Genomic DNA, 13,922 nt, shown 5'->3' with positions numbered 1-13,922 from the left:
TTCTCAACATAGTCTCTGCTGAGGGCTACACACTTGGTCCAGGGAGTCTCAACTTTATTCATTCTGTCGGGGAAAATAGGGCGTCCAAAACCTGCAAAATATAATTAAAAAAAAAAAAAAATTCAAAAAATATTTTTTTGAGAAAAAGTTGTGCGATGTTAGTTCTGGAGAATACGGGGGATGAGGAATCAGTTTGAAGCCGAATTTGTGCAGTTATGCCACTGCGACGGTCGATTTGCGGGCTGGCACATTGTCCCAGTGAAAAAGCATTTTTGCGCGCTGATCTAAGGTGTTTTATTTTTAGTTCTTTTAACACGATTTAATAATGTCGCATAATAGGCCCCTGTTATTGTTTTACCTTTCTCCAAATAGTCGAACAAGGTAATTCCTTGGATATCCCTAAAAACAGTGGCCATCACTTTTCCAGCTGACAAGACGGTCTTCGCCTTCTTTGGTGCACTCTCCCCAGACGTCCACTGCTTTGACTGCTGCTTCGACTCGGTTGCGGAATGGTTGATCCAAGTTTTATCCACAGTCACAAATTGACGCCAAAAATCCTTCAGATTGCGACTCAACATCGCCAAACACTGCATTGAAATGTCCTTTCGGGCGCATCTTCCGTCGACAGTGAGCAGCTCTGGCACCCTTCGTGCACACGTTTTTCATGTCCAGTATTCTGTGCAGGATATTGTGAACACATTCAGTTGAGATGCGTACAGTTTCAGAACTCTCGCGCTCTTTCACTCGACTGTCTTCCAAAAAGATGCTGCAAATTTTTTCAACGATTTCCTTTGTGGTGACCTCAGCTGGGCGTCCGGAGCGCGCTTCATTTCCGGTGTATGTTCGGCCATGTTAAAACTCGTTGATCCAAAAATAGACCGTCTTCAGCGCCGGTGCAGAACCCCCGTGAACTTTGTCCAACTCTGCTTTAACAATCTGTGCAGCCGTCCACGTTTTTAAATAACGAAGTTCGATCACCGCGCAAAACTCGTTTATTTCCATTTTCGTGGTAGCTGACGAAGGGCCCACTTAAAACATTTTTTGAGCGTGCACCACGCGTCACATGTGGCTGAAATTGGGCCCAATCTAGTTTGAAAAGCCTTAGTTGCCAGCCATAATATTGTTGCACGAATTGTAGCTCCCTATTTTGGAAATTTACGAAACTTGTCAAACGACCCTCATAAGAACCGACCACTGCAAAGCAGCGACCCGTAAGCCCTCGATTAAATTTCTGCCATCAAAAGGAGTTTAGAGCCAAACTTATGCCAACAGATTGATTGGATCACGCCGCGAAATAAACGCTTACGCAGCTGTTTTATCTAATTTGTGCGTCAAGCTGTACTGACGTCTCAAACTTGCGGGCCTCGTATAACCTCGGCCTGGTGGCGTCTTCAACTTCTCCCTTTGTCTGCCTCGAGAATACCACCATTAGTTTGGCACAGACACCATACAGCGAGGTGATGATAGTGATCAAAGTTACCAAAACAGAATTTTGAAACTGCTTGGAAGTCATCCGGGCGTCCGTGCTCCGTTTCGGCATAATGTGGCTAAAGGCGAAGGAGCGAACCATGCGACGACGCTCCGTCAGAGTGGATTGCCGTTGCGTGCTTTGCTCCGTCACACGAACCGGCTCAGGGGGGCGTAGCATTTGCCTTTTTCAGAGTTATGCCGATTCGGAGCATAGGTATAGGAAATTACGTGCTGGCCTGCACACTGGAACGGCATACATGGTTCGGACCGGATAATCCCATAGAAATGCTGAATTTTGCCTCGAAGAAACTATTTACACGCATGCACGAGCCCCTTACCCATTACTTTTAATCACTCGCAAATCCTTTACAATATACATTTGAATTAGCCCATTTCCAGGCACAGCACGACAAACAAAAATGCCCCAAGACATTACAAAAGACCTCACATATCCCACTGCGTTCGCAAAACAATTTGCCCAGAGCAGCCGTTCTCAAATGGGGGTCCGCGAAGCCCTGCCTCATCAGGCAAGCCCAGCAGTAAAAGTTGTAAAAAAAGTCAGATTGAGAAGAAACGTTCCAATTTTAGACAAGTTTTCTCGTGTGCGTGTCAACCAGAGAAGTATACTTCGCATGAACCCTCAGTTATATCTATTTAGTAAATCATTATCGTAATTAACCTATACCTTTCCCTTCTCCTCAGCACAAACAGGGCCCTCCATCACCTCCGCCGATCCACAAGGCGTCTGCAAAACATCAGTTGTTGAGAAGCACTGGCCTAGAGCTAAGAGCAGTTAAAAAAATTTAGCAGTCCCCTGATAATCCCAATGAGATAGACAGGCTTCCTTTCTTTTCTACACTTCTCTCTCTCTCTCTGAACGAAATAGTTTTGTTCCAAACACACTTGTTTCTTCTTTTGATCCGGAGGGTGTGAAAGTATGTCTCCCGGCACAAGCTCTTGGCATTGACAGTGCTAAAACAACAAACTGTAATCGGGTTTAGCACGTGCAGTGGGCATTTGGAACTACAAAAACCTTAAGTATACTGTGTCAGGGGTGGCCAAGCTGTGGCTCTTTGCGTGTTAAACTGCGGCCCGCGGCTCCCTTCCCTCCCCTCCCCTCCCCTCCCCCCCCAAAAAAAAGAGAAATGGAACGCGTTTTAAATCGAAAGACAGGTTGCGGTTTGGTAGTCTTGTGCTACTGCTACCTTACGTACAGTTGGACTGCTTTTGACTCGAATAGATTGAAAGTAGTTCGAGTTTTGTTTATTACTCCGGACAAAAGTTTGCACCCCCACCCCCGGCTCTTGGACGTTTCGTGGTTTTGTTTGCGGCTCTTAGGTCGGGCCAGCCTGGCCACCCCTGGCATATGTCAACGTTAGATGAGCTCGGTTACAGAACTGCTCATAGACGCTGCATGCACGAGCAGTACCCCCGCTCACTCACCATGACTCACCTCCCGTCGTTCGACGCGCCACACGGCTGCTACGGCAACTGCAGTGTATTCTATGGAATACGTAAGTTTCGAAGTGCAGAGTCTAGGTATTTTAACCCTGGAGATTGGGCACAAGGAGAACAACACGTAATCCCCACTCTCCAGGGTTACAAAGTCTATACTCAACCAGCTTGCCTGCACCCTTGCTTTAAGCATCTAGATGGCATTGTCCAGGTCGTGGTCGTTTGCCACTTAGCACGAACAAGCGATCGCTAATTTTTTTTAGTGTGCGCCATAGAGTAGATGGCGTTCCACCGTACTCTATGGCGCACACAGTTCGTAAACGAAAATCTAGATGGCACTTCGAACGACGGGAGACAGGCGTAAGTGACTGAGGGGAGGTACCCCTTTCCGCGGGAGTTCCACAACTGAGGTAATCTGGTAACGCTGGTATATGTTAACACTGTGGTATGTGGTGTAGCTCAGTGCAATGCCTTCGCTACGCACATGGCAGACCCAGATTCAATTCCCGCCGGCAGCGGACAATCTTTTTCAAGGATTTGGCAGCGTTTGGCGATGGACGCTTTATAATGCTAACTACAAGATCAACGACGACAATAACGGACGTCACTTCAAGTGGTGAGAAGGGCCCATAACAGCTATCGCTGTAAAAGCAACCTTCTAAAAGGCTGTCCAAACGGGACGCAGCGAGTGTCGTGCACCACAAAAGAAAGTGCACATGCTTCTCAAAAAACGTGGAAGTCCCGACGTGTGTGTACGTTTACGGCAAGAACATAAACCGCAGAGTGTGACTTTCCCCTCCCCTTTCTTGTTTTTGAGATTGCGGACTGCCAACAGCGGAGGCCTTGGCAACACCCCTCGCCATTGGCGACTGCCTCGCCGGGGGGAGCGGGGGTGATGTTTTTTAGTTTTTTTGCCCAACCCCTCAAGGGTCTTCCTGATGATATCCCACGCTGCCTGGTGATAGTTAGGGGGAAAAAATTGGCGCACAAGGGCGGGAGGAATCGTATGTTTGCCTTTTTAGACATGGGCTAGGTGGTGCAATCTACCGCTTGTAACAAAGGCTATACACCAACTCATGTTTACAAAAAAACCGGAGCGCCCCTAGCGGACGCTACCGGCGCCGCGCATGCGCGGTGGACGGTGCGCAAGAAGTCCGTTGTCGCCCATAAACAAACCATTGCATTGCATTGTTTTCGGCGTCGGTGGGAGTCCCCGTGCTCTTTTTCGCGTTGGAATTGTTGATTTTACGTCCTCCTAACAGTGTCGGACTACTTGAGCGGCTCGTCTGTTTATGTTGTTATATTGCGTAGTAGGTGCAAGTTAATATGTATACAAAGTTTTAGATTATAAAACCATTTATTAAGCCGATGGCAGTAGAAATATATCGGGACTATTTTCTCTTGGAAGACAAACCCCCATTCCCTGCCCATCGCTGAAACTTGACCAATGGAAATGCTGCATCTCGTGATGAAAGCGAACGTTATTATTGCAACACTTTTTAAGCTTCTTGTAAATTAGAGTTTGAGAAAAACGTAAACTGATTGTGGTGCGAGAAACATAGTTCGCAATTATCGCTCCAAAACCAGCGAACTATGTTTTCTCCCCGCAAGCTTGTTGCTAGGGTGCAATGCGTCGGTGCGTCGGGTCATCTGCTTCCCGGGGCGTGTGCAGGCGTGCGTTGGCGGGACACATGTTTCTTCTCGTGGATCCCGACTCCGAAGCCAGCTTGGCGATCTTTCTACGTCAACGAGTCAAACGTTTCCTTGTCATCTGTGGAATGCGACTGCGTATCGCAGTAGCAGCGCGACGGTGCGGTGCCATGAACGACGACTGCCGAGCACGAAGTCTGGGTTCCTTGACGACGGTCTGTGCTTGTTCGAGAGATTCCTCCGCGTGTCGGCGGTCGGCCGCGTTGGTGACGCACAGTGAAGCCGGAATCGTTCGCCTGCTATTGGCTGACGCGTAAAGAGATGCCCCTCCCATTTTCCGGGGTCATCTCAGAAAGGTGGGCGTGCCTGGGACTTTGATAGCAATTTTAATAGGGAAATCGGCCGCGCATGACCGTAATTTTATGAATTTTAGGATCCTTAGGGCCCGTAGATTGAGTTACCGCCATAAACAGATTATCGCAGAACGCTCCGGAGGGCCCCTTTAAGTCGTTTGAGGCCTGCATTTATTTCTTATCGTAATCACCGGGTCAAAGTTTGGTCTACGGGCCGCTTTTGTTTGAACGAGCAGACGACAAAAAGAAGACAAGTTGGAAAGAGCAGACGAAAATTCGAACGATCAAGCGGCCGTGTGAATTTGAAGACGCACTGAACCCGCGGGCGGCCCGGACAACTTGGCGGTTTTCTCTCGTTCATGTTGGAACAAAACAAATACATCTGGCGACCACAAAGTGTTGCCCGCACAAGCAATCGTAGTTCGACAGTGTCTGGTTTACCCTTTTCACGGCTACTATACAAGTACTCGGACGAACGGAGCGGGCAGAAACACATGAAAACTGATCTCAAACCTTTCCAGACTCTTTTGGCGCAGCCCCCGTCACAGAATTTTGACGAGAACGCAGGTTTTTTGTCTGGTTTCTCCAAAAAGAACACAAGAATGCATGTCTCGCACGGCGACTTCTGCCCACCGCCCCAGACCGGAAGTGCGTCCGACGCGCCACCGCCGCGGCGTGACGTAGGAGAGCTGAGTTGGTGTATAGCCATTAACATCCATCCAACCCAGCAGAGTGCGAGTGGCTATGTCCGGGCCATGTCGTGAGTGTGCTTTGAGGCTTCGTCCGAGGACGGACACAAGCTTTCCCCGGGGTAAAAAAACTCACGAAGCGGACCGCAAGTGGAGGAAAACCTCCACTTCTGGTACGGCAAATGCAACGCTTTGGCAACCTAGCGTACGTAGTTATGCAATTTTTCAGAGTCCAAGCAACAAAGCGTGCAGACCGACAGCACATCTGTCGACGAATCAATCCAGCTTTATTTACGAGGCACGCAGCTACATACAATATCACAACGCACGCACGTGCACTTGCATTGTTTCGACATAAGCACCAGCAAAAGGAGGTATGCTATAAAGCGATCTGTAGGCTGAAGCACCACTGATTTGTAAATGGATTCAAAAAGCCCGCTCACCACTAAGTGTGCACGTGTATGATACAAGGCGCCGGCCGGGTTGTTGTTGTACTGCTTACGCAATACGAGAATTAACAAAAGTAAAGGTGGTCCTGTTTTGTGTGTAGCCATTGAACAGTATGTAAATGCATTTCGCGTGGTACCAGCCATGCATCTACTGGTAGAACATGCTATGGATACATGACTTATACTTCCATTTCGTTATAAGTCGGAGTGCGGTCGAAGACTAGAAGATAGACGCAGACTCGCAAGCTAAAATCGCAATGTCACGGTGAATTCACGGCACTAGATCAGTTGATGGCATACGCAGGTAAAATGCTGAACGCCGTGATGTCGCGCCTTCGACACTGTTTGATTATCTCCATCGACTCGTACTGTTGACTGCGCTCCGACTTACGGTGAAATGGAGTTTAGCAGCACCTGGTGGTGTCATTACTTTTTTCAGTAACTTTGAAAGTACAAGATGTCCAAGTGTACACAACACTGCTTGTTGCCCATAAATTCCTAAAAGGCCAAAGCTTGCAGGACAATGTATGAACTGTAGAAACTTCAGACCAACACTTTTCACTGTATGGCTCTTACATACTTAAAAAATAAGATGACGTGGTTGTTTTTGTTTAAGAGCATTAGTATGCATTGCAAGGCATGCAGAGCTGGGTAGGCAAGCCTGGTTATTTGTCCAGACATCACACGACCCTATCAACGTTTGTACGACGTTGCTGGAATATCCCGAGAATGTCCCATCTGCTGTCTACTTCTTTTTCAATTATTACAAAATCGTTATAGGCTAGTGGGTCTGTAATCACTCTACGGGTTGACTCTAGTTTCTGATCGCAATTCGTGTACAATGAGGGTAACACCGAAATGGGTGTCCGCGAAAGCTTGTTTTTGATAATGCATTGTTTGACAAAAGTGACATCTGTTTGTAAACAGTTGCTCAGTGGAATGCCATTAGAGACAACTTTAGCAGAGTTTCAGTATGAATAATATTAGACCCAAATACAGCTCTTGCAGCGATTCAATGAGTGATATTGAATAACTGCTAGCTCCGTCTCTGGAACAGTATTCAGTGAGAAACTTTTGAAACAACGCTTGAACTTTCTTTAACAATGTGATTTACCGGCAAAACAAATACTGATGAGGCCCAAAGTACTGGAACAAGCTTCTGCCAGGTTTCTGTAAGCAAAATTGTATCTTTGCACTTGTCTGCTACTACATGACACTACTACTTGTTCAACTTCATCAACTGCATGCACAAAATAATGTAAAAAAAAAAAAAAATCAATCTACGGAAAAAACACGGGTAAAAAGAGTCGATTGAACCATTTTTGTAAACACCAATCTCATGAGGATACCGAGTTCAACAAAGGCAAATTCCAATGAACACCTGACCTGCGATCAAAAATAAACTCAGAAAAAGACCCTCTGAACTTCGCAAAAAGTAAACTCCGAAAATCACAAACCCAAAATACAGAAAAATGCAAAAATATGATCGGAGGCCATACAAGTTAAGATTCATACAGCACTTCATTATTGTCCCAACAGATCATTTTTGCTCAAGTTATCCGAATTAATTAATGTAGGTAATTTTCAGCTGTAATGGTTTTGGGTTCCTCGAGGACAAAATAAATTAGGTGTAATCAAAAAAGCCATCCATACCAACGCAAGTATTGTGCTTGACTAGTTAGTCAATATATATCCACACTGCAAACAAGTCTTGTAGGGCAAATCGACTTTCAGTGAAGACCAATGTCACTACAGGTCAACTCAGTTCAGGAAATGTCCATGGGCGCTGCTTTCATGAGCATTACCCCCTCCCCCCAATATCCACTTCCTGTCGTTCGACGCGACACCGTTCTGGGGACAGCTGCTATGGTAACTACAGTGTACTCTATGGAATGGGTTCTGGAAGAAACGTCCCGGAAAAAAAGCTCCCGGAAAATATGTCCCCGGAAAAAAAGGCCCCAGGTGGAAAGTAAGAAAAAATGTCCCCAAAGGAACATTTCTTCCACTGCCGTTCGACCTGCTTTTGACTTTTTCTGTATGAATCTAGAGTCTGCCATTTCATTCCTGATTTTGTAACATTGCATCTCAACTATTTTTGTTTGTTTTTCATTGTGAAATAAACATTTATAACACTTCTAGCCAAAACTGAATTATTGTGTTTGGGGAAATTTGAAAGGTGCTTGTGTACATTTCCAAATAGGTAAAAAGCGCGACACTTAAAGGGGCGATTTCTTCATGATCTCCGATTTTCTTGAAATTTCGCTAAGCTCGCCAACAAACATTGTTAAAGTAAAATCCCAAACATTAGGTAAAATTTTTTTTTTTTTTGCGAAGTTATCGAATTTACAATTTTAATCCTCACCGTGTTTTTCAAACTGAAAGTCTCTACTGGCAACAACGAAAAAGTGACGTTGGTGGGAGGCAGGGGTTCACTCTTTGGACTAGAATTTGTTCCCAATTGAATCCAAGCAGTTTCATGGTGTCAAATGAATGCTTTGGAAGCTCGCTCCAGTCCCCACGCCCCAGCATGGAACAAATGATTGGCATATTCTAGTTTTCAGAGTGCTTGCTCGACTGGCAAGCCTGCCCGCCACTGACGTCACGGCACTGAAAAGTGTGGGTATATTAAAATGTTGGTTTTTGCATCATTTTCATTTGCCCATATCACAATAACTATTACGAATTTCCCGATACTAAATAGCATACAGGAAAGGGTAAAGACCAGGGAGTTAGAAAATATGGTTAGTTGAGGTAGCTCAAAAAATCGCCGGAGTACCCTTAACACGAACAAGCGATCGCTAGTTTTTTTGTTTTTTTTTTACATTTTCTTTATAGGAACGAAAGGTTAATTGTCATCAAAGCTATTATAGGTACTGAAAGTGCTTATTTGGGAATATAATTCAGATGGTAATATTTCGTTCCTACTAATAATCTTTCTAAGTAAAATGTGAAAATGCGCCAATGTCGTGTTCGCGTTAACAGTGTCGCGATGTGTACCTCGAGGAATCGTATATTTCCTTATTTGTTGGGGCAGTTTTTTCCTGCTTGCCACACGGTGCCTTTTTCCCAAGGACATATGACCAAACCGTTCGAAGGCCATCAGTATCAGGGAAGCACAGAGATAGAAAATATCTTAGGGACATTTTTTCCTATTTTTCACCTGGAGCCTTTTTTTCCGGGGGCATTTTGTCTGGAGACTTTTTTTCTGGGGACATTTTTTGGGGGACATTTTTTCCTACACTTTTATGGAATACACCGAGTTTGAAGCACAGCATAAAGATGGTGACTCACCGTACTCTGTGAACTACACAGTTTTGAAACGCAGCCCACAAATGGTGCTCCAGACGACAGGTGGCAGACGTGAGGGGGAGAGGGAGGTATCCCCCTCCATGAGAGTTCCACAACTGAAATGATCTAGTTACGGTGGTGAAAACCAAGGTTGGCCTATTGGAGACCCCTTGAAGCGGCAGCTCCAAAAACGGCTTCAATCTGGCGCAAAGCTGAGTTGGCCTGGCTTGAGACGTAGACCAATCCGGTGGAGCCAGTTTCTGTGGCTATGGCCTTGGCCACCTCCTGGCACGAGCTAAGGCAGGCATCTCCCGTGTACTCCAGAGCTATCACTGGACCTAAAACGAAAAGATAAAAATCCCTGATTTGGTACGGCAATGCGGTTGATTCGCAAAATGCCATTGGAGAGTGCCGTTAAAGGGGCAGTCCGCCGTTCTTGATTGTTGTCACTGATTTGCCTGATTGGGACACACTTTTAGAGCGCAGCTCTTAGGCGCCCGTTTCCGGCTTGAGCGGAGTCGCCGTCGCCGTAACCGCGCGGTGCATTATGGGACGCGTAACGTCACTGATGACAATGCCGATGACGTCACTGACGACGTCATGTCACGCCACTGATGACGTCATCAGTGACGATGACGATGCCGATGACGTCATGTCATGTCACGTCACTGATGACGGCATCCGCAGCGCCATCGTCATCGTCACTGATGACGTCATCACCATCCGCATCATCATCGCCATTGTCACTGATGACGTCGTCGGCATCCGCATCGTTATCGTCCCTGATGACGTCATCAGTGACATCACTGATGACGTCATCGGCATCCGCATTGTCACCGATGACGTCACTAGCGATGATGACGTCATCAGTGACATCACTGATATCGTAATCGTTACGTGACCTCATAGGGGTCACATGACCCCCGTGAGGTCACGTGACCCTCGTGAGGCGACGGCGACGCCGCTCGGAGGAAGGAGTAGCAGACAGAATGAGGAGGTGAGGAGGAGGGAGGAAGGATATACCTTCCCCTCAGTGCCCTTCCCCTCCTAATCCTCAAGAGCTGCGCTCTAATCCGGCGTTACAGGGAGTTGTAAACGGATTTAATTTTATCATACCAACTCGCCTAACTTGCATCACTTCTGCATAGACTTCGAGTTAATTCATAGTGTAAATTACGCAAAAAAAAAGAAGCGTGGACAATAAGATGAGTGGCCCACAGGACAGGGCGTGCCACTCCTCTTCAAGTCCTCGTTTTTTTTGTAAACTTTCCGACGAAAAGAAACAAAAAAATCTTTTGCTCGATATTTACGCTGTTAGACACAATGTAGGTGGAGGTAGTCTGCCCTACAAATGCAGTTAACTATGCTCCATTTTTTGGCTTTCATTGGTTGGAGAGATAATTGATGCATAGATTGTTGGTTGTCAAATTGCTTCTCCATGCCGTAATAATACTTTTTTTTATAGAAAATATTTTTATGTTTGAGAAACAAATAATCTAGATAGAGTCTATTTTCAAAAATGTTCCGAGATGGCCTTTCCGCTTTGGTTCCAAACGATGACAAACATGGCTGTCGACGTTTCCGGAAGCCCTTTCATTTTTATGAGTGCGAGTCGTTCTGCACTCACCAAGATGTCTAAAGGAAGATCTCAACCGACCTAGTAAATTGCAGCAAACCACTGTTGCAAGTACACGCCTTCGGAAGCGCTGTGCGGGTACTTTTTTTCGTTGCGAAACTGGCTTACGTCTACCCTCCGTCAACTATGTTGCTCGATCTGGCTTGATTTGTTCGTGTTCGTGAGTTGGTGCTGAATAAAGACGTTGTTTCCTGTAAAAGCACCCTCCATGCTCTGTGAATTGTGCAACCGTCGTGATTGCAACCATGATTTCAATACAGAGAAGATACCTATACAGGTAAGAATTGGCGAGCCATTTGGCTAGAGGCAATTGGGCATTTGGCTCGCATCAAGTTTGTCCAGATTTGTTCCCGTCATTTCGCTTCATAAGGAAAGTAGCTCAAGTTTTGCAGTGCACTTGGCCTGCTAAGAGAGTATTTTTAGGTCGCGTTTTAATTGTGCGGTATGACGCTCACACATCTTGTTCGCAGATGTCATGCAAAAAGAACTAGAATAGAAAAGCTGAAATGACAGCATATTTATTTGTTGATTTTTTTTTTTGTCCTCTTGGTCGTCTCCTACCGCACATGGACAGACGCTGACAGACGCTTGTATTGAACCGTGGCTCTTGCATGATAGAACGCTAGAACGACAGTTTCATTGCAGAGGTTTTTAGGTGGGTCAGACCAGGGCCGTAACCAGGGGGGGGGGGTTAGGGGGTTCTGACCCCCCCCGAAATTTTTTTCTGGGTACGGTCCTGGTCGGTGCACTTGCAGCCAGCCGATTTTAATCTCCACCTCTGCGCACGCGCAGTGGCACCGGTCGGCTACCGGGTACCAAACCGGGACCGGTTCTTCGGTTTGCTATGACTCTCCATTATATGCCACCGATGCACATGATTCATAGGCGAAAATAAGACAAAATGGCCGCCATTGTCCCCGAAAACCCCCCCCGAAATTTTTTTCTGGGTACGGCCCTGGGTCAGACTAGCACACAGAAGAAAACGAAAATGGATGCCGACGTGCGGCATTCATGTCCGCGTCTCACTGATATTGCAGACAACGATAGACGGTGGTGGATTAGCAGACCATGCAAGACCGCGCTTCATCTCGCCGGATTAGCGGGCGGTGTCAGACGCCAGACTAGACACACCAGATGTCACGAAAGGGAGACTACGCTTGTCAGGCTGCTCGATCCAGTAGCCAAGCCAATCCAGTAGTAAAGGGCGGGGTCACTGATCTGTGGGCGGGGCTTAGAGCGGGCTGTGACCTCTACCTAAATTGCATCTAACAAAGTAAATATTCTGTTTTTTTTTGTGCAAAAATAAAAAAGAACCATTTCTCACATGTATGCCCCTTACAAAAAAAAAAGAAAAAGTTATTTGTGTTTTTTTGGCACATCAGTAGATACAGCTGATCCAGTAACCCAATTATGTACAAATTGTTTGTTATTAAAGTTACTTTATTTTGACTCTCATTTTTTTTTTCTTTTTTACAAATTAAAATTTTTTTTGGCAACACTGAAAAAGTGACGCTAGTGGCAGGCACGGGTTCACTGTTTGAGCAGTAAAACTTGTTTCTGGAAACCCATTCACACACTTGCAACTGCTGAAGACCGTGTGCCTTAAAGGGATACTTCAACGAAATTTGAAATATACTCGTCGTGTTCAAAAATTGGTTGAATATGATCCACAACATCCGTAAATGACAATCGCACGTTTATATTTTGAGCCTGGTGGCTGTATTTTTCGTTATAAACGGCCCACTCTGGCAAGCGCTCGGAGAACAGCCAGCGAAGAGCACGTTACATCCAATGCAATCGTGACGTAGTTCGTCTCGGGACGAGCAAAGCTACGGCAAGGCTGACGTCGAGAGGACGGCCCAGTCGTTTCAGCCACGGAAGCGGCTGCTTTTGTACGAATTTTGAGTGACGGGTTAATCTTCTGTAATCTTGTAGGGGGACAATAGCGACTTCTGGGACACACAAAGGGGATTATCGGAAAGAGGGGAGTTCCTCCTGCCCCTCTTCTTTCGTCAAGGCCGGAGGCGAGACATCTCCGTCACTAGCTGTCAAGGTTCCTAGACGAGCATTACAAACGAGGCGTTAGCGACATCCACCAGGTGCTCTTTGCTAATCGTCTAATTTGTTTTAAAATTCCTTTTAGTGACTTTTTTAGCAAGATAGTGGTGTGTCTGATGTGATACTGCTCCTCTGAACACATATAGAACAAAAAACGAGCACCAAAATTTCGTTGTAGTATCCCTTTAAAACCTCTTAAAAATTCATTACGACGAGGGGACACACTCGCGCCATCTATCGGGTAAACACTCGGCTTTCGTATATTCCCTCATAAGTATCGTACCGGCGTGCGGTCGTGCATCACTACTGCGTGGTGCACCATAAAGCCCCAGGCTAACTGTTGTACCGCAATGGATAAATTTCTCATCTACAGCTGGGAGATCAGTCGCCCATTGAGGCAGACTAAGTTCTAGGTTGAATAAACATACACCCCCCCCCTTCCCCCCCCCCATCTTTTACGAGCATCGTTCATTTATTCTTGGCTCGAAAAACTTTTGTCAACGTTATAAACAACCATTTCTCATAAATGGTATGTATATTTGATCTGGCAAGCACTGCAAAACCTTCGTTCTAGTCAAATGCAGTTTCAAGGTCACCTCATATGTGGCGCCAGCGCACCAGCGCGTCTTTTGTCGTAAAGCATCACAAGAGCTCGGTCCTAGGGTGCCCTAAGCAAATGCAAGTGTGTGAACGGGCCTTTAGAGATTACGAAAAGTTTGATGAAGTGAAATGGATGCTGTGGAACATCAGCGCTCGGTCAGCAGCACGAAGAAAATGTGCAAGACACTGTTTTCTAGGGTGCCTGTCGTGCCTTCCAGTAATGTCATGCCACTGGAAAGTGCAGGAAATTTTTAATGTTGGTTCTGATGTCGGT

At 46.1% G+C, this 13,922-nt stretch overlaps 1 protein-coding gene and 1 long non-coding RNA gene across 2 annotated transcripts in view; both read right to left on the bottom strand.

The window, feature by feature from the left end:
* Positions 1-20: 20 nt before the first annotated feature.
* On the bottom strand, positions 21-9,497 carry LOC121837537. Its single transcript, XR_006078183.1, has 3 exons — positions 9,358-9,497; positions 2,156-2,215; positions 21-91 (listed from the first exon to the last, which is right to left on the bottom strand). It is a non-coding gene; the product is annotated as an uncharacterized LOC121837537 (long non-coding RNA).
* Positions 9,498-9,510: 13 nt separating this feature from the next.
* The window catches only part of LOC8052621 (protein XRP2), a 42,830-nt gene continuing 38,418 nt past the window's right edge, over positions 9,511-13,922 (bottom strand). Inside the window, exon 9 of the mRNA XM_040219135.3 lies at positions 9,511-9,692. Within this exon, the coding sequence (XP_040075069.1) occupies positions 9,511-9,692 (182 nt within the window). The remainder of the gene's footprint in view (positions 9,693-13,922) is intronic.

This window comes from Ixodes scapularis, unplaced genomic scaffold (genome assembly GCF_016920785.2).
Source record: "Ixodes scapularis isolate PalLabHiFi unplaced genomic scaffold, ASM1692078v2 PGA_scaffold47__10_contigs__length_4178495, whole genome shotgun sequence".
Taxonomy (NCBI): domain Eukaryota; kingdom Metazoa; phylum Arthropoda; class Arachnida; order Ixodida; family Ixodidae; genus Ixodes; species Ixodes scapularis.
This window is presented reverse-complemented; position numbering and strand designations above follow the sequence as displayed.